This window comes from Boleophthalmus pectinirostris, unplaced genomic scaffold (genome assembly GCF_026225935.1).
Source record: "Boleophthalmus pectinirostris isolate CB_2022bp ecotype Guang Dong unplaced genomic scaffold, ASM2622593v1 HiC_scaffold_12, whole genome shotgun sequence".
Lineage (NCBI taxonomy): Eukaryota > Metazoa > Chordata > Actinopteri > Gobiiformes > Gobiidae > Boleophthalmus > Boleophthalmus pectinirostris.
The window spans coordinates 34,256,951-34,276,784 of record NW_026571018.1 but is presented as its reverse complement, the minus strand read 5'-3'; the positions used below and the strand labels follow the sequence as shown (position 1 = coordinate 34,276,784).

Below are 19,834 nucleotides of genomic sequence, written 5' to 3'. Positions count from 1 at the left end.
ATCACGAAATCAATTTTTAATTTTAATTGTAGAATCAGTCTGAGGTTAGTTTTGCTCAGGAGTAGTTCACTAATCGTCGTGTCGTTGTTGTTAGTCTTTACGTTTTCGTCTTTCTTCCCTTGATATTTGTGGACAAATTCTTCAAGAAGAATGTTTATGTTTTGTGGACCTTGTTGGTTGAAGATTTGATATTTTGCCATAGAAAAGCATTAACGTAAGTGACGTTTACCTTACATCGGGGCACTTCCGGCCATTGTGAAAAAGGTCTATACAAAGTGAAATAGAGCCAGTCGATGGAGCCAGAAGCCTGCCCATGCTCACTTCCTGTTGGGTCAGCTACTGTATGTCCATTTGTTTGTACAGTCTATGGTCTTTCCACTGATCAACCAAAAGCACTTTAAGCTGTTTTATGGGTAATATATTTATAGCATAGAATAATAATCTTACCAGATTTCTTTTTCCCAATTGGTTCCCTGAAAAAAAAAGAAAAAAGTATAAAATTTTATGAACAACAATGATAAAATACATACCGTTAATAAGGAAAGTGCAGGACAAACAAATCAGTGAGTACAGTATCCAGTTAATGATCATTTAATGGTGTACTGTGTTAGCCAGGCTGGCGCCACCTAGTGTTTCCACCCAATTTCATTTCTCTCCAGCGACTAGTAAAGTGTATTTACCTTGCTGACATGTTTCGACATGTCTTTTTACTGTATTGTCTTTAAAAAGAACCCAAGAAGTTAAAGTATGTAAGAAGACAATATGAACATCTGTGGCTTAGCTCTAGGACATTTCAAACGATCTAAAGTCATTCCTCACTTATGCATATCGAGAATAAAGCTAACAACAGCAACAACTAGCATGCTAATAGTGCACTTCCTGATCACCAGACAATAAAACACGCTATAATTAGATCTGGGCGGCACACAGCGTTCTTATTTTGACCTCAACAGCTGCTTATACAATATGGAAAATCTGACACAGGCGGTTTAAGCTTCGCTGGTAGTCTACTTTGAAATCATCCGTAACATGTTGATTAGCTCCATCCATCAAGCTGCTCTGCTCCGTACAATTAATCTGAATTTGCTCGTGCGGGCTTCTTTAGTCAGGAATCATAGTAAGTGATTGTATGATTAGTTAAGATGTCTCCCCGAATCAATAGTGGTTGACCGTTTGTACATGTATTGATTTCGGTGCAGTGTAAGTGGGATTCCTAATGTATTAAAATGCTTCAAAATGATATGCAGCCACGAGTGCGCGAGGGGGAAAGAGGCTCCAGATAAAACCCACGTGTGAGGCAAAGGCTGATGCGCAATTCAACGGAGCAGCTGCTGTATCTGCTTTGGACATCACTGACAGTAATAGTCCGCCGCCCATTCAGGCTAATGCTGTCTCCAGACGCCCTCGTATAACCACAGCCCAGATCCGAGCCTTCTCTGAGCACATTTAACATGCCTGAACCCCATTTTCTCCAATGCAAAATGTGTCTTGCCCCCAGTGCAGATATAATGTATAAGCAGCTCTGAGGTGAAAATACTGTAAGTCTGCTGTGTACCGTCTGCATCTTATTAGAAAGCATTTTGTTATCCGATAATCAGGACGTGAGTATTAGCATGGTAGTTGTTGCTTTATCGTCACAGCACACGCTCAAAGTCCGCTCTGGTCTCTGAGAATTGAGAAAAGCGTTTATAAACTAATTGCAACAAATAATTATTAAGCTCGGAATTTTGAACGCACAATCCAGCTTTTTTTGTTTCGATACTAATGCCGATACTTTGCCCTTATGTGTCTGCCGATATCACCCAAAACTAATGCACAGACTGAAAACACAAACAGCACATGACAGGGGTGTGACGGTACATGTATTCGTGCTGAACTGTTTCCGTATGGGACGATGGGTTCGGTGCAGGGCAATGTACAAGTGAGTTCGCGCAATTTGTGTGTGTTTACTTTCTGCCACTACATGTGCAGCTACACGGAAGACTCGGCTCTTTAATAGTTACGAAGAACTCGTCCGTGAATGGGGTGGCAGTGTTTACCGCAGCGCTTTATAGTTAGGGTGGCTGCCTTGACAACAACTGCCCCCTGCCTTGAGTACGTCCCTCCAAACCACGTGAATCCTTGCAAAACTACGATCGTCACGTCGCGGTCCTCATTTTTCGCTGGTGTAGAATCTCCACCCCCCTGCAGTGATATTGTAACTGCAGCAGATCTGCACAGATAATATGGACAAGTTGTTTTTTCTGGACAAAAATCTGAAGATGGAGTAAAAGTTCATGCTGGAATTGTTAGTGCTGCGCTTTACTTTTTGAAAAGATTTGTTTACTGTTTACAAGGAATTTATTTTTTATAATATTTCATACATTTGTTGTTTATTTGAGAATATTTTATTTAACTTATCAGTATTAACAAGCGCCACTTTGCATTTATTTTATTTTCCCGTTTGTATAATGTTAAAACTAATTGTTGGTTTAATAAACACACAAATAAACAACAAGAAAATGGTTTTCCATTTTGTTCCCAAACTGAACCAAAAATGAACTGAACCATGAACTCAAAATTGAGGTACAAACTGAACCATGATTTTTGTGCACTGATACACCCTTAGTCCATGGTATAAAATGATCCAAATGTGTTTCGTAACTGTTATTTCTCATTTAAAGTAACTATAAAACTATTTTGAAAAATATTACAAGGTCTTTGTGCCAAAAATGTCAAGTAAATCGCCTTATTACCCAAATGTACAGACCAAAATACAATATTGATACTGAAAAATGTTCAGTTGTATTGGTGCACCCCTACAATGGCTGGGTATCATTCAGAAGTTGCCGATACGATATATACCTTGATACATAGGCCATGATATGATACATGTCTCGATACAATGCACTTTCGGTTAGATACGATATATTTCAAATCGATTCAATAGGGTTCAGTAAAAAAATAAAAGCTAAATGGTGGCTGTGATACTAAAAGTCTTTGTTAAACCACTTCTTGTGCAAAGTTCATATAAAACACAAACATTTTAATCCTCAAAACAGTTAAAAAGTCAAATGTGTTTCCTTCAACTGAACAAGCAACAAAACTCTAGCTCTGTAACTAAATATTTAAGTAAAATATACCAAAAAAATACTCTTGGCGATATATATCAATACAGCAGCCCACAATACTGATTCTGTATTACCACATTAAACGATATATCAATATATTGATATTTCGAATGATTTTGGACCACTGCAAACTGTATAAAATGACCTAGTTTTTCACATTTTTAAAACAAATCAAATAAAGAACAGCACCTTTGAAACCAGTGTTCCAATATAACCTTTCTTCATCTTCCTTCCTGCCTTAAACACAGCTACACTCACACTCACTCACTCTCCTCTTATTTTCCTTGGCACACAGTCCTTCTTCCTGAATTGGCCGCTCCCAGCCTCAAAAACACTGTTCGATTGGTGAAACTGTTAATAACATGATAAATCTCCGGCCGTATAAGTGAACGCATTATCAGCCTATAAAAAGAAAGGCGAGAAGCAGCCAAGATCAGCAATGCAATGATCTGGAGTATTATAGTGTTAGAAAATAGGCTTGGGCAGTGTTGCGGTCTCAAACACGGAGGGTTAGCTGGACGTAATTATCTGAAATGGGTAAAATGATCCATGGTACTACTTCCCATGTCAGTCGGAACTACTACAATTTGTACAAGTGAAGTAATACTTTTGTTTTTATAGAGTACACTGCTGAGAACTGCACTTTCACTTCCACGTTCACAAGTAAACACGACTTGACTTAAAGTGCTTTTGACAGATAGACTACTCATTTTGCTAAAACATAATTAAGAGTGTGGCATGAGACTGTGTGAAAGAGTTCAAATATGAGGTCAAATCAGAAGAGGAGAATAGTTTATGGTCATTTTTCATTTACATTTTTCGAAATGGGAAAATAACGATGTTTTGTTGTGGTTTGTTGTGTTTTTTGCATTTCACTAAGACACAGTTCGCTAAAATAGTTTTGTTCTATGTGTGTAATTTATAATTTTACTTCCTGGTTAGGTATATATTAGGGATGTAACGATATCTAAATCTCACAGTACGATATTATCACAATATGCATCCCACGGTACGATATTTATTGCGATATTTTGAAGAGGCAAATATAATTGTAGATAGGACACTTTTTTGCTTTTAAAATACCTTGGTGTGAATCATTACTAGGGGTGTAACGATATCCAAGTCTCACGATACGATATCGTCACGGTATGAACCTCATGGTACAATATTTATTGTGATATCGTGGGAAAGCTCACGATACGATGGGGAGGCTCACGATTAGGGATGTAACAATATCCAAATCTCTCTGTACGATATTTTCATGATATACATCTCACGGTACAAATATTTATTGCGATATTTTGTGGAGGCGAACAAAACTGTGAATATGCTATTTTTTCCTCTTAAAGTGTCTTGACAAGATTTAATCCAAAGACTTAAAAGTGTTAGAACTGTTATTTCTTCATGTAGTCTGCACTGAAATGGAGCTATTGCTGAGAGACTTGTAATCTGATATATTGTGATGGTCCACGATATTATTGCGAGAACTTTGATGATACGATATCATGGTATTTCGGTTATTGTTACATTCTTAATAATTTCCGTCATAATCCCAAGAATTTAAGTAAAAAACATATTTCTCCATGTTGTCTGCACTGAAATAAATCATGGGATATGTAGTTCCCGATGTTCTTAAGCTGTTACTGCAATAAAAGCACGCATTTAAGCAAAGGAACTTATGATTCGATATATTGTGACAGCCCACGATATTATTGTGAGACTTTTGATGATAAAATATCACAATATTTCGGTTATTGTTACATCCCTAGTATATATAAAATCCTTCATCCATATCTTATTAAATTAAATATTAAAAGATCTCTTGGTGCAGAGTAAACTATTTTGTCTACACATTATAGGGCCCATATTATTTTACCTATGTTGTAATATTGTTTCAGTATCAAAAACATACCCAGAGTTGTGTATTATTTCATTCATGTGTTTAACGCCCTGCATTTTTACGCTGAGTTCTTCTCTCAAGACAGAAAACACTCTGTTCCACTGTGTTTTTAAACTCCACACACCTTTACAAAAATAATCTGGATCATTTCAGACCTGTCTAGGACCAGGCAGACACACTCTTGGAGTTTTGTTATGTTTAAGTCTATATTATTATTATTATTATTTATGTCTGGGCCATGATGTTTAATACTGTGGACTTTAACAACCATGCTAAATATAAAGTGAGCCTTTTGGAATTTTGAGTAGCCTAAAATTCTGTTGAGGTTCTGGGCCTGTTGATCCCCAACTAGTAATGAAATCATCACAGATCCATTGATTTTAGTTAGATTTGTATATTTTTTTTCTGTGGAATGAGTTTAATGTTTGGTGAAAAGAATGGCACATTGGCTGACGTCATAACTTGGGAGAATAGTTAATTGCCAGTGAAGTAAAGATGAAAATATTGGAAAAAAAGTGAAAAACGCCTTATTTTTTGCATTAAATTGAGCCAAAATCATGTAAAAATGTGTTTTAAGAATAATTTTTTCACTCAGTGTTGTCACCATATGTGTTCTTTGCATGTGGAATGCATTTATTGACAGCTTACCAACCCCTGAAGAAATTTCATACACTAAAATGGCCACCTTTTTATTTTTTTCCGCGATATTTCCGGCAGAGCAGACACTCCAATTATTGGTCCTCAGGGTCAAAGTTAACAAAAAAACAACAACAAAAAAACACAAATAAAAAGTATGACCCAGTTCAACCCATTTTATCATTTTATTGAGCTTTTGAGACTTTTGGTTCCCCGACTAGTCTGTGATGTGTTCAGTCTTTAAAAGCTCCAGTCTATGTGATGCCACGTTGGAGAAAAATAAGTGAAATATCATGTTGCGGAGCCTTCTACAAAGCAAAAACATCTCGGTGGAGACCAGCAGCTGGGAGAATCCATCCTCTCTCCATCACTTACAGTCATCCCCCGTACTTCCTCTTGGCTTCACTCCTCTCTTCCTCTCTCGCTTTCCTGAGCTGTGTCTAGCATTAAACGGGAGGTAGGCTGTCAGAGCTGTAGATTTATAATGCATGATAAATATATGCTACTCCAGCCTCTGTGTACCTGTCACTCAGCCAAACAACAGGCGACACGGGCAGCCAGCTAATCCCATTTCAATAAAGTCAAACCAAGGTCTTCCCCAGATCCTCACTTTAAATGAATTGGAGCTTTCACAGTATTAAGCCCCTCCCCCTACAGCCTATGGGGTCACTCATGGAGAGGCGTGTCCTTGGTACAAACCCATTACAGAGGCCAAGACTTAAACTAGGCTCGAATAATATGCCACGTTTGAGTGAAAGCACAGTAGAGGTGTATTGATTTTTGTGAAGTGTATAACAATGATGGGACTGTACGGGTAAGTCAATGAAACCCTGTGGACCTCAGATGGAAGACGAGGATATAAGAAAAGACTGATGTGGACCTCCAGATCCCTGTGCGTCGTGTAGGCTTTATACACGTGCAGACTGAGCAGACTGAGGAAGAGCGTGGAGCAAACAGAGGAACTGAAAAAGGACAACCAGGGAAACCATTAGAATAGGCCTATGTGAATAAAGTGCATGTGCTTGATGGTGCACACGCATGTGGAGGGTTTGTCACTTGGCTGTTCGCACCTTTCCAAGAATCCTGCAGACACCCATGGTACTGTGGATTTCAAATACTGGTTCATCTGATATTCTGGTCATATAAACTGATAATAAGACTGATAAGATTTAGATTTACTGGTCAAAGTCGGCCCAGAAAGTCTCATAATATTTGAACTAGGGATGGGCATTTGTTTAAATTTTCTTAATCGATCGTCGGGAGAATTAACAACAGATTTTCGATTAATCATTAACATTTTTATATTAAAATAATCATCATTATTATTACTATTACTAACTAACATATAAAATTACAACCACTCTAGAGACACATCAGCCCGTTTGACATTATAATGTGTTTAATGCAGCTTTGACACATTTGTTTACGTTTTACAGAAACAAAACTTAAAACCACATGGCTCATTTGCATAAACTATAAGAGCTGAAAAAACAGCTCTTTCCTTGTGCACTGATGTGGTTCAGCTTCTGTCGGACTAAAGGACACGACTCAGTGGAATATAAGTTCTCTCTGTGACGGAGGGATGTTGATGACGATGATGAAGAGTCTGTTCTGTGTGTGTGTTGCTTTGGAGATGGTTCATGTTTTCAGAGATCAGACGTGTGCAGGTTTAGAGCAGCTCTTTATTTAACATCATTTCACTCACTTTATTTATGTTGGTCACTTTAATTATCTTGGCTGTTGTTCTGATGAAAAGACTGAAAAGTGTTTGTCTTTTGGATGCATGCACACTCAACTTTATGTTGCAGTAACCTGGATACATGCACAATGATGTAACCAGGATACTCAAAAAACCCAATCATACACTGATCGGGACACTGATGTGCTGTAAACACACTCAAACAAACAGTGTCTACAAGGAAGTGCCAGAGCCCAAACGTGGAACTGTGAGGCACAACCTCGTCTCCTTATGCTACACTACACACAGCAACATACATTTGGTTTGTCGATTAAAAATGAATGTAATCAACAAAATTCTTAATGATCAATTATCAATTAGTCGACTAATGCCCATCCCTACTCCTGATTGGCTCTTTGATTGCTATGATACTCGCGTTCAGAATTCCTAATATGGAACTTGGCTCCAAATTTGCTCCTAACGTCTAACCTTGCTGAGCTTCATTTGACTAGAACTGAATGTCACACGTCCTTAGATTACTTCTTTATGAGTCAGACCTACTAAAAAAGTCTGGACGCGTTACTCTAGTTCTTTAAAATAATCGGCGCATTACTCATTACAACATCAATCTTCCGCTTCGGCTCCAGAATGATCAGATATTTATCACAAACCGAACAAACCAAAACTTTCTTCATTCAGAGTGCGCAGAAGAGCACAGACCCATCAGAATAATATTACAGCTCTTATCTAACGCTTTCTGTCTGCAGTGGCAGTCCGAGCGGCGCTTCAAAGTCGCCCAATTCAAATGATTAGTTGTAGGTGACATTAGGGGGCGCCGCTGGGAACACTGACCTCATAGCAAATTCTGTCTCCATAGAAACGACGTGTCTGATTTAATTGTCCTTGTGCGAGACTTTGAGCGACCAGATGTTCCTTCCAAGCAAGTAACCGCACACACTAAGCAAATATCCTCAATTTAAAGAAAGATAAAAGTCGGGATACAGGTAAAAAGGTGAGTTTGAATTGTCAGTTTTGAAAGAATTTAAGTGTGTCTGTCTGGGAATGTCTCAGAGGGTTAGCCCTGCAATTACTGTTACGCAACACAAGCTCACAACCAAAACAGCTGAGCAAGGGTTCACGTCACCAGTGGCTGTTTCAAATATACATCTAGAGGAGTTATATTTGTTTCAAGACTTGTTTGGAATTCGGCATTATTAAGGTATATGACAATTCAACTGCTTTTTCCACATACTACCAATCAAATTTTGTACACTTTTTCATTTTTGTTTCACTGAAGACATCAAAACTATGAATGGACATATGGAATATCGTAAACAAAAACTAAACTCACAGCGTGTTTTAGATTAAAGGTCCTATATTACACAAAATGGACGCTTGTGGGTTTTAAACTATATTATAATTTCACCTAAGGCTGAATGATTTTAAGAAAAAATTTAATTGTGATTTTTCTGGCAAATATTGTGATTTCGATTTCATCCAAGATTTTTTTTTCAAATCAAGTTTCAGTGCACATGAACATTTGCATCGCAGAACATCAACATCGCAGAAACCAGAGTCCTGCAACGGACAATTTGATGCTGGGCCATAAAGCCAGATTTATGCAGATAATAAGGGCTGTGAGTACTAATGTGTTTAATGCAGCTTTGCACACATTTGTTTACATTTTACAGAAATGAAATTTAAAACCACATGGCTCATTTGCATAAATTATAAGCACTAAAAAAAACAGCTCGCTCCTTGTGCTGCTGATGTGGTTCAGCTTCTGTTGGACTAAAGGACACGACTCAGTGGAATATGAGTGTTCTCCCTGTGGATGTGCTGATGATGGTGAGTCTGTTCTGTGCTTCTATCACATTGGAGATAGAAGCACAGAATGCGAACGCCAGGTTTACATCCTCGCCTGCTAGTGTTGTGGCGGTGAATTACTTTGTGGTGCATAGACCTCGACGCAGATCCATAAATCAAAGGTGATGGCGACAAGGTGATGGCGGCAGTGTGCGTTGAGTCGATGCAGAACTAAACTTCGCCCTTAAATTGGGCTTTAGGAGCACTGCAAAAAACCCGCGACTTTGATGCTCTCAAAATCATGTTGTCTGAGATCACGATTTTCAGTCCAAAATGATAGATCGTTCAATCCCATTGTCACCTCATCAAAAAAATACCCAGAGTTGTGTTTTGTTTCATTTACACATGTTTGAGTAATTCTTTATTATTAGTCAAGTGCATTGTGTAACTTTGCTGATGGAGAGTTCGCCACATTTTATTTTTTTAGGGAGATGTTATTGCTTTGCTTGGTAGGTTCCACTGTATGGCATTAAAAGTCTATTCAGTCGTTGTTTTAGTTGATGTGATTTTATTGTTCAGAAATACATTTAAAATACCTCTTCCACTGACCTTGGCCTGCTTGTCTCCATGGAGATAGATAAAATACTTACTATGAAACATTCCAGGCTGAAATACATCAACATGGAGACTACATGTGGCGGACCCTCCCCAAGAAAAGTGTCGCAGTGCACCTTTAACAGCTACCTTTTACCTTTAATTCAGAGGAGATTGGCAATTCCAGGGCTGAAGTCTTCCAAATGATTCTAGCGAAGGTGTGCGGAGTTTAAAAACACAGTGGAGCACTTCCTGTTTGGTTGAACTGAACCTAAATCTGCAGGGTTTGTGCGTTAAACATGTGCGAATGCAACAAAACACAACTCCAGGTCAGTTTGCGGTGAGGAAACATTAGAACACAGATGAGAAAAAGAGCGTACCACGGCTCCTTTAACACTGGCCCCTTTTCTGTGCAGACCAATATATCTTTCTCCAGTCTTCTCTCTCAACACTAGGAGCTGTTAAGAGACCGGCGCTGTCCGTCAGACGTGATGACAGCAAGGTTAAAGCTGACGCCCCATTTGACAGTTACCGGTGCGAAAAACAACTCCGGGGTCAAAACAGTTAAGAGTCTATGAAACCAGTATCCTGTATCCTTTCGCGCGCCCAAGAGTTCACCGACCTTCAGACCATACAAAACCCTACAAAAAAGTCTGAGCAATCAGGTGTGACGTTACATGGATGACAACCCCAGTATGTTTTCGTAAATGACGTTTGATTTTTTTAGCACCTAGTAACTGTCGTGGCTGGTTACAGGGCTGACGTGTTGAGTGAGATTTCCAAGACATAACGTGCAAGTTTATGTAGGCTCTGTGGTCAAAATATCAAACCAAAATACAAATAAACTGGATTTTTATTTAGTAGAAGTATGACCACATAGTAAAATAAAGATGTAATAATAATAAAATAGATATAATAAAAAAATTATTAAAATATATATGATCATGTGTTGAGATAACATACTGTATACAATTGTAATTATTTTAAGTATTTTCCTAGGACTTTTCCTCACCAATGTAAGCCTTAGTTTACCGTATTTTCCACACTATTAGGCGCTCTGGATTATAAGGCGCATTAAACGAAACAGTTGGATGGGTCAGTGGGACTTTGTTTGGCGTGTTCGCAGTGACTCAGTTGATCAGTTGTGTCTAGAAGTGGCACACTGCACTCGCTTTTTCAGTTCGTTCCTTCGTTCCGTTCCTCGTCGGCGTGGAGTGATGAGTGCGGCTGTGGGTGTTTTTCGCTGTGCGTGCGCTGCGAGTGGTGCGGCTTTGTAGTTTTCTGAAGTCGTGCTGGGACACCTGAGTGGATTCGTGTATAGGGCGCGCAGTCGTTTTTTGATAGGGTTCGAGGCGTATGAGCGCTCTCTATAGCCCGGAAAATACAGTACTCGTATTTTAGTATTATTCCATCTACAATCACTACTTATATTTTATTACTGTTCTATTTGCTATTTATACTCAGCTTAACTGGGGTTAGCGTGGCCCAAAGTTATTCCTCACTTGTCTTCTGTGGTGGAGATGGACCTGGGCCAGCAGCTTGTATTTACAGATATAACTGACCTATAGCAGAGAGCACATGAGCTGAGCACATAGCACATTGAACAAGTTGAGCACATACAGCAGTGAACACATACTAGGAGCACATACAGTCTGAGCACATACAGCCTGGCACATATAGTCTGAGCATACACTACAGTCTGAACACATACAGTCTGAGCACATACAACCTGAGCACATACAACCAGAGCACATACAGTCTGCACATAGCACATACAGTCTGAACACATACAGTCTGATACAGACATACAGTCTGAACACATACAGTCTGAACACATACAGTCTGAGCACATACAGCCTGAGCACATACAGTCTGAGCACATACAGTCTGAGCACATATAGTCTGAACACATACAGTCTGAACACATACAGTCTGAACACATACAGTCTGAACACATACAGTCTGAGCACATACAGTCTGAACACATACAGTCTGAGCACATACACCTGAGCACATACAGTCTGAGCACACACATACAGCTGCACATACAGCCTGAGCACATACAGTCTGACACATACAGTCTGAGCACATACAGTCTGAGCACATACAACCTGAGCATACAGTCTGAACACATACAGTCTGAGCACATACAGCCTGAGCACATACAGTCTGCACATACAGTCTGAACACATACAGTCTGAGCACATACAACCTGAGCACATACAACCTGAGCACATACAACCTGAGCACATACAACCTGTGCACATACACCTGTGCACATACAGCCTGAGCACATACCTGAGCACATACAACCTGTGCACATACAACCTGTGCACATACAGCCTGAGCACATACAGCCTGAGCACATACAGCCTGAGCACATACAGTCTGAGCACATACAACCAGAGCACATACAACCAGAGCACATACAGCCTGAGCACATACAGCCTGAGCACATACAGCCTGAGCACATACAGTCTGAGCACATACAGCCTGAACACATACAGTCTGAGCACATACAGCCTGAGCACATACAGTCTGAACACATACAGCCTGAGCACATACAGCCTGAGCACATACAGTCTGAACACATACAGCCTGAGCACATACAGTCTGAACACATACAGCCTGAGCACATACAGCCTGAGCACATACAGCCTGAGCACATACAGTCTGAACACATATAGTCTGAGCACATACAGCCTGAGCACATACAGTCTGAGCACATACAGCCTGAGCACATACAGCCTGTGCACATATAGTCTGAACACATATAGTCTGAGCCTGTGCGTTTTACTGCATGTAGAACATGCACTGTCATGATCCTCCATAACACTGAAAGCTTTTGTTACACTCTCTGCTTGAACACATTAAAAACCCATCACAATGTACCAGCTGACCGACCACACGGTGCACGCGCCAAGTCAGAACACACACGCACACATCAGCGTCAACAACTGGACACAATTACATCATTGATTAGATGAATAGTTCTGGTTCATTTATTCTGTGCTCCATGTGGCGGTGAATCCTTTGCCTGTACTATGGTTGTTTTAGATGTTCTTCTCAACGTTTCAGGGCGATTAACTTAGGAAACAAACATAAACTGCTCCTCTAATAATCCCATTATTTATACTTTTATCTTTTCCTCTCAAACCCCGACAAAGTGAAACTCAGACGAAGCTACTGTTAGTCAAACAAACACTGTGGCGCCTGCTGGTGGCCAGTGCAGTGATGACAGGACAGGGCCAGGGTCAGCGCTGAGCACACAGCTGGTCTGGGGGCGGGACTAAGCCAGTGCACTAGTGCTGGTATCTGCCTGTCAATCAACTGCAAAGGAACAATCTGATTGGTCAGTTTTAACGCCAGGGCCAGACGCTTGCAAACAGAAGACCCAAGGAACGAGAGGGAATTTCTGAACATGCAAATCTGATGTGATACTTTAGTTTTCTGTTCACATGTCATTCATCCTTTGTATTTATGTTTTGTTTTGTTTTTTTTATCCAAAAGATAAATAAATAATTAAATTAATAGATTCATAATTGACATTTTTGGCAGAAATGTCAGGGCCAGCAGCTTGTTTCTCCTCACAGCGCGGTTTACTTTCTACATTCAGAGCATCCTAATTATTCACCAAGATGAGTTTATATATATACAACTTTCTTCAATAGTGAACCTCTTGACACTAAAACACTTTACAAATCATTTCAGACAGTACACAGCTGACTTATTCTGACCTCAAGAGCTGTTTAAACAATGTTTCAACAACATATGCGTGCTGTCTGGACAATATTTGCTCAAACACACACCGGGATACAAGTGTGAACAGAGCAAGGCAACACGACTGGATCTGGGTCTTAGGTCTTAAAGCTTAAAACACAATGCACTGTCAGCTGTCTGCAGCTCACGATGCAGCAACATGTTTAAAATGCACAGTCAGCAAAGCGGGGACTTGTTAAGTGTGTTTCCGCGGCAACAGGAAGCAGCCCGGGGCAGTGAGATCACGTCCATTAGAGGCTGTAATGAGCGGGTATTATGGGCCGGCGGCAGGACGTAACATGACATCAGCCCACGGAACAATGACAAATGTATGCTTTTGTGTAGGGCTCGAGGAGAAACACACATCAGCGAGCAATAACGCACAAATGCACATGAGGTTATACATCAGAGGCCAATTCAAATGACTGAAAATGCACTAATAGTTCTTTCTGATACCTAATAATGTCAAACTAAAGAAATGTCAGTTTAAAAAAAAGAAAAGTTTTGCCGGATAAAATGTCCAATTTAAAAATGACTTGAACGAAAAATGTCTGGAGAGAGGAAAGTTTGACAGACTGCCGCCCCCGCAACCTAGGTAAATATGGTCTTATAATTTAGTGTTTTGGTTAATTTTGGTATAATTTTGGTATAATTTGGTGTCTGAAAGTGATTATCCAGTCAGAGCAAAATGAACCTCACAAGACTCTCATTTGGTTGCCAGTTTCAAGCTGAAATCGAGTTGGTTTGACCTTAAAAGTGACTGAATTCTGCAGATTGTGTCCTGTATCTGCAATTTTAGACACTGGTAACACAGGTTCCAAGTCACATTTGTAGTACTTTTATCAGTGTTGGGAAGGTTACTTTTAAAATGTATTCCCCTACAGATTACAGATTACATACCCCAAAATGTAGTTTGTAACGGAATCCATTAAGTTACTTAAAGTGAGTAACGTAATCTGAATACTTTGGATTACTTGATTTGCTGTAGAGTAACAAAGACTAAGAAAGAAGAAGTTTTGTCTGATAAAAGAAAATGAAAAGGCCGAGTCTTTAAAAATATTATTGATAGAAGAGGAGGAGACACGGTCCACACAGCATGGTTTAGTCCTGTTAAATCCTGTTTTAGACCTGGTTTAGTCCTGGTTTAGATCTAGTTTAGACCTAGTTTTTGACCTGGTTTTAGACCTGGTTTTAGACCTGGTTTAGACTTGGTTTTAGATCTGATTTTAGACCTGGTTTTAGTCCTGCTAAATCCTGTTTTAGACCTGTTTTAAACTGGTTTTAGACTTGGATTTAGACCTGGTTTTAGACCTGGCTTTAGACCTGGTTTTAGACCTGGTTTAGACCTGGTTTAGTCCTGGTTTAGACCTAGTTTACACTTGGTTTTAGACCTGGTTTTAGTCCTGCTAAATCCTGTTTTAGACCTGGTTTAGACCTGGTTTAGTGTCCGGCAATGAGTGGAATTACTGAGAAAAAAAAAAAAAGGGATTTAGCCCCAAATGTGAAAACAGGAAAATACCGCAGTGTAATCCATTTATTTCAACAAAGTAACTGTAATCCAATTACCACTCATTGAAACAGTAACTGTAACTGAATACAGTTACTCATAATTTGTACTCTGATTATGACTTTTATTTATTTTAACAGTAAGAGTGCAGTTCCTTTAAGAAGCTGGACAGCCGGATGATTTCTTTTTAAATTATTATACCAATTATCAATTATTTAAATGATAAAGTTTTAAATTGACTTCTGTTTGAATTGAAAGCAAATCGTTATAAAATATGTTAGGCTACATAAAGTTTTATTGAAACATGAACTTCCCACAGATGGTAGTGACACAGCAGGGGTCAACCTTTGGCTCAGTAAGCAAAAGATTTATTTAAAGACCCTGTACAGGATTTTCCCATGTGTTTTTGTACATTTTTTTTGCATATATATAAAAGTCAAGATATGTCCGCTGTCTGCTACTAATCTGGAAGTGTGTATTAGCATGTTGGTGATTGTTAAAGTGACAGCAGAACTCCTCTCTGGTGTCTGAGAGTTGTAAAAAACACTTCTAAACTCATCCCGGTGTGTACTGGAGTCTCACGATTAGGAATGTAACAAAATCCAAATCTCTCAGTACGATATTTTCACGATATACATCTCACGGTACGATATTTATTGTGATATTTTGTGGAGGGTAACAACTTTTAACATTAATATGAACTTTTCTGTTATGTTAATATAAACCTTTTCCTTTTAAAATGCCTTGACAAGACTTAATCCAAAGAACAAAGACTTAAAAGTGCTTAGAACTGTTATTTGTACTTGTAGTTTGCCCTGACTGAGCAAAGGATCATGGTCTATGTAGTTCCCTTTGTCTTTTTTTAACTATTGCTGCACCATAACTCTTCATTTAAGCAAAGAGACTTGATACGATATTATATTTTGGTTATTGTTACATGTGGTTTATGAATATGAATGTGGGTAGATAATTTAAGTTTATTTTTTATTTCCTACAAGGGCGACTCAAATATCCATATATGTGTACATGTATATGTATTTATGTACGTGTGGATATGTTTTTGTATATATGTGTGTATATTTCTGCATAATGACAAGTAAACACTCCAAAGGTGATATAAAAAAAAATTATAATAAAAAAAAAAAAAAGTGTGAACCATGTGATTATGTAAAACAATTGGGGTAGAACTCTATAAGTTTTTTTTTTACTTCATCCTACTCCTTTTGAGCACCAGGTCCCAAATATGTTCATGTACATATCATTATTTTTGTTATCGTTTTTGAATTTTGTTGTACCTGGCTCAAACAAATAAATAAATGAAAATGAATGAAATGAAATGAGTAATAATGTGTTTAATGCAGCTTTGCGCACGTTTGTTTACGTTTTACAGAAACAAAACTTAAAACCACATGGCTCATTTGCATAAACTGTAAGCTTTGAAAAACAGCTCGCTCCTTGTGCGCTGATGCGGCCAACTTTTGTCGGACTAAAGGACACAACTCTATGGAATATATGTGTTCTTTCTGTGTCAAAAGCAACAAGGCAACGGCGGCAGTGTGCGCTGAGTCGACACAGAACTATACTTCGCCCTTTACTCCGCGAGGGTTCTGACTACAGTAGCCTTAATGCTCCGACAATCCATCAAGTGGTACGTCTTCGTAGTTTACCAAAGTTGTACTAAAACATTTTCACAGATTTTTGAGCGCCGTGTACCACATAAAATCGGTTCAAGGTCAGTAAGCACAACAATTAATACATAAGGCAGATTTTAAATGCGCCTTATAGTCCAAAAAATACGGTAATTAAAAGAATCAGAACACATAATGTAAAAGAAGTATTATTTTGGACCACTGCAAACCATCTAAAATGAATTTGGTCTGTTTTCCATGTTTTTAAAGACTGTAAAATCAGGTGCGCCTTTAATTTGTTTTGCGAACTTTGCCAGGTCTATTGGAAGTAAATAAAAATGTTGAAGAATTGTAGTCCTTGGCAACAGGTCACACGCGTTTATAAAGCTGGTAAACTTTTCCAGAGTTGTTCAGTGTACGTGTATGTATAGTTTGTGTGTGTGTCTTACTCTTTGGGGGGGTTGAGGTCCTCGGGTCTGGTCTCAAAGAACACTCGGACCTCCTCGCACTGAGAGATGTAGACAGGCAGCTGGATCAGAGCCTGAGGAGAAACAGAACAACACAGGGTCAACTCAGGCTGGCCCAGGACAGAGGTGCTCCGACACGCAACAAACAAGAAACCAGCGACTAAAGCAGGACTAAAGCAGGACTAAAACAGGACTAAAGCAGGACTAAAACAGGACTAAAGCAGGACTAAAACAGGACTAAAGCAGGAGTAAAAGACTAAAACAGACTAAAACAGGAGTAAAACAACTAAAGCAGGACTAAAACAGGACTAAAGCAGGAGTAAAAAGACTAAACAGGACTAAAGCAGGACTAAAACAAGACTAAAAACAGGACTAAAACAGGACTAAAAGGACTAAAGGACTAAAACAGGACTAAAGGCAGGAAAACAGGACTAAAACAGGACTAAAGGACTAAAACAGGACTAAAACAGGACTAAAAGCAGGACTAAAACAAAAAGACTAAAACAGGACTAAAGCAGGAACTAAAACAGGACTAAAAGCAGGACTAAACAGGACTAAAGCAGGACTAAAACAGACTAAAAACAGGACTAAAGCAGGACTAAACAGGACTAAAACAGGACTAAAGCAGGACTAAGCAGGACTAAAACAAGACTAAAACAGGACTAAAAGCAGGACTAAAACAGGACTAAACCAGGACTAAAGCAGGACTAAACAGGCTAAAGGACTAAAACAAGACTAAAACGAGACTAAAGCAGGACTAAAGCAGGACTAAAACAAGACTAAAAAAAAAAACAGGACTAAAGCAGGGACTAAAACAAGACTAAAACAGGACTAAAAGCAGGACTAAAACAGGACTAAAAACCAGGACTAAAACAGGACTAAAGCAGGTAAAACAGGTAAAACAGGACTAAAACAGGACTAAAACTAAAAAGGACTAAAACAGGACTAAAAGCAGGACTAAAACAGGACTAAAAAAGACAGGACTAAAACAGACTAAAACAGGACTAAAAGCAGGACTAAAACAGGACTAAACCAGGACTAAAAGCAGGACTAAAACAGGACTAAAAGCAGGACTGACTAAACAAGGACTAAAACAGGACTAAACAGGACTAAAACAGGACTAAAACAAGACTAAAACAGGACTAAAGCAGGACTAAAAACAGGAGGACTAAAAGCAGGACTAAAACAGGACTAAACCAGGACTAAAACAGGACTAAAGCAGGACTAAACAGGACTAAAACAAGGACTAAAAGAAAACAGGACTAAAGCAGGACTAAACCAGGACTAAAAGCAGGACTAAAACAGGACTAAAACAGGACTAAAAGCAGGACTAAAACCAGACTAAAACAGGACTAAAGCAGGACTAAAACCAGGACTAAAGCCAGACTAAAGCAGGACTAAACAGCAGGACTAAAACAGGACTAAAAACAGGACTAAAAGCAGGACTAAAAGCAGGACTAAAGCAGGACTAAAGCAGACTAAAACAGGACTAAGCAGGACTAAAACAAGGACTAAACAGACTAAACAGGACTAAAGCAGGACTAAAAAGTAAAACAGGACTAAAACAGGACTAAAACAGGACTAAAGCAGGACTAAAACAGGACTAAAACAGGACTAAAACAGGACTAAAAACAGGACTAAAAGGACTAAAAGGACTAAAGCAGGACTAAAACAGGACTAAAGGACTAAAACAGGACTAAAACACTAAAACAAGACTAAAACAGGACTAAAACAGGACTAAAACAGGACTAAAGCAGGACTAAAGCAGGACTAAACAGGACTAAAAGGCAGACTAAACAGGACTAAAACAGGACTAAAGCAGGACTAAAGCAGGACTAAAGACAGGACAGGACTAAAACAGGACTAAAACAGGACTAAAGCAGGACTAAATCAAGACTAAATCAAGACTAAAGCAGGACTAGAACAGGATTAAACTTGGATCAAACCAGGACACATCTGAAGCCAGTTTAAGAAGACTCAGAGAGGACACTTGGTTTCTAACTATTATATTATTATATATTATTTAAATGTTTCTCTCTCTCTCTCCATTCTTCCTATTCCTCTCTCTCTTTCTCCTACTCCCCTCTCTCTCCCTCTGATTTCTCTCTCTCTTTCTCTCTCTCTGTCCCTTCTATTCCTCTCCCTCCCTCCTATTCCTCTTTCTCCCTGCCATTCCTCTCTTTCTCTCCCTCCCTCCTCCCTCCCTCCTATTTCTCTCTCTCCCTCCTATTCATCTCCTTTTCCCTCCCTCTTATTCGCTCTCTCTCTCCATTCCTCTTATTCCTCTCCCCTCCCTTCAGTTTGTATCTTTGTCTCTTTTAAAGTTCATTTGATTCACTTTTTTTTTTTTCTCTCTCTCTCTCTTTTGGATCGTTTCTTGTTTAGAACAGCAACGACTCCGCAAAACACGGAGCAGTTTTGTTTCCGAACGTCCCGGCCGAGGTCTGAAGTTGTCTCGGAAACTTTCACGGCGGCGAACGGCGGAGATGTTGATGTTTTGGTGAAAGACACGCTGACGTACGAACGCGAAGGTTTTGTGCGGAAACTGAAAATCCCAGTTTAAAACCTTCATTTGGATTTTCCAACACGGGAGGCGAACGAGGGAATTTGGCAGAAAGTTTCCCAATCAAAATTCCAAACACTTAAGAAATTCTCAACAACAAATACTGTGAGCAGAGAGTCTGACGAACGCAGCAAAACTGAGAAGTATATTTAATCTGTCTCTTTGTCCTCCTCCAGTCTGTATCTG

The 19,834-nt window shown here is 39.1% G+C and overlaps 1 protein-coding gene across 1 annotated transcript in view; it reads right to left on the bottom strand.

Annotated features, from left to right (window-relative positions):
* Positions 1–19,834, bottom strand: part of sh3pxd2b (SH3 and PX domains 2B) — a 107,589-nt gene that overhangs the window by 8,068 nt on the left and 79,687 nt on the right. The window contains 3 exon segments of the mRNA XM_055148274.1: positions 448–473; positions 2,040–2,212; positions 17,068–17,159. Coding sequence (XP_055004249.1) covers positions 448–473; positions 2,040–2,212; positions 17,068–17,159 — 291 coding nt within the window.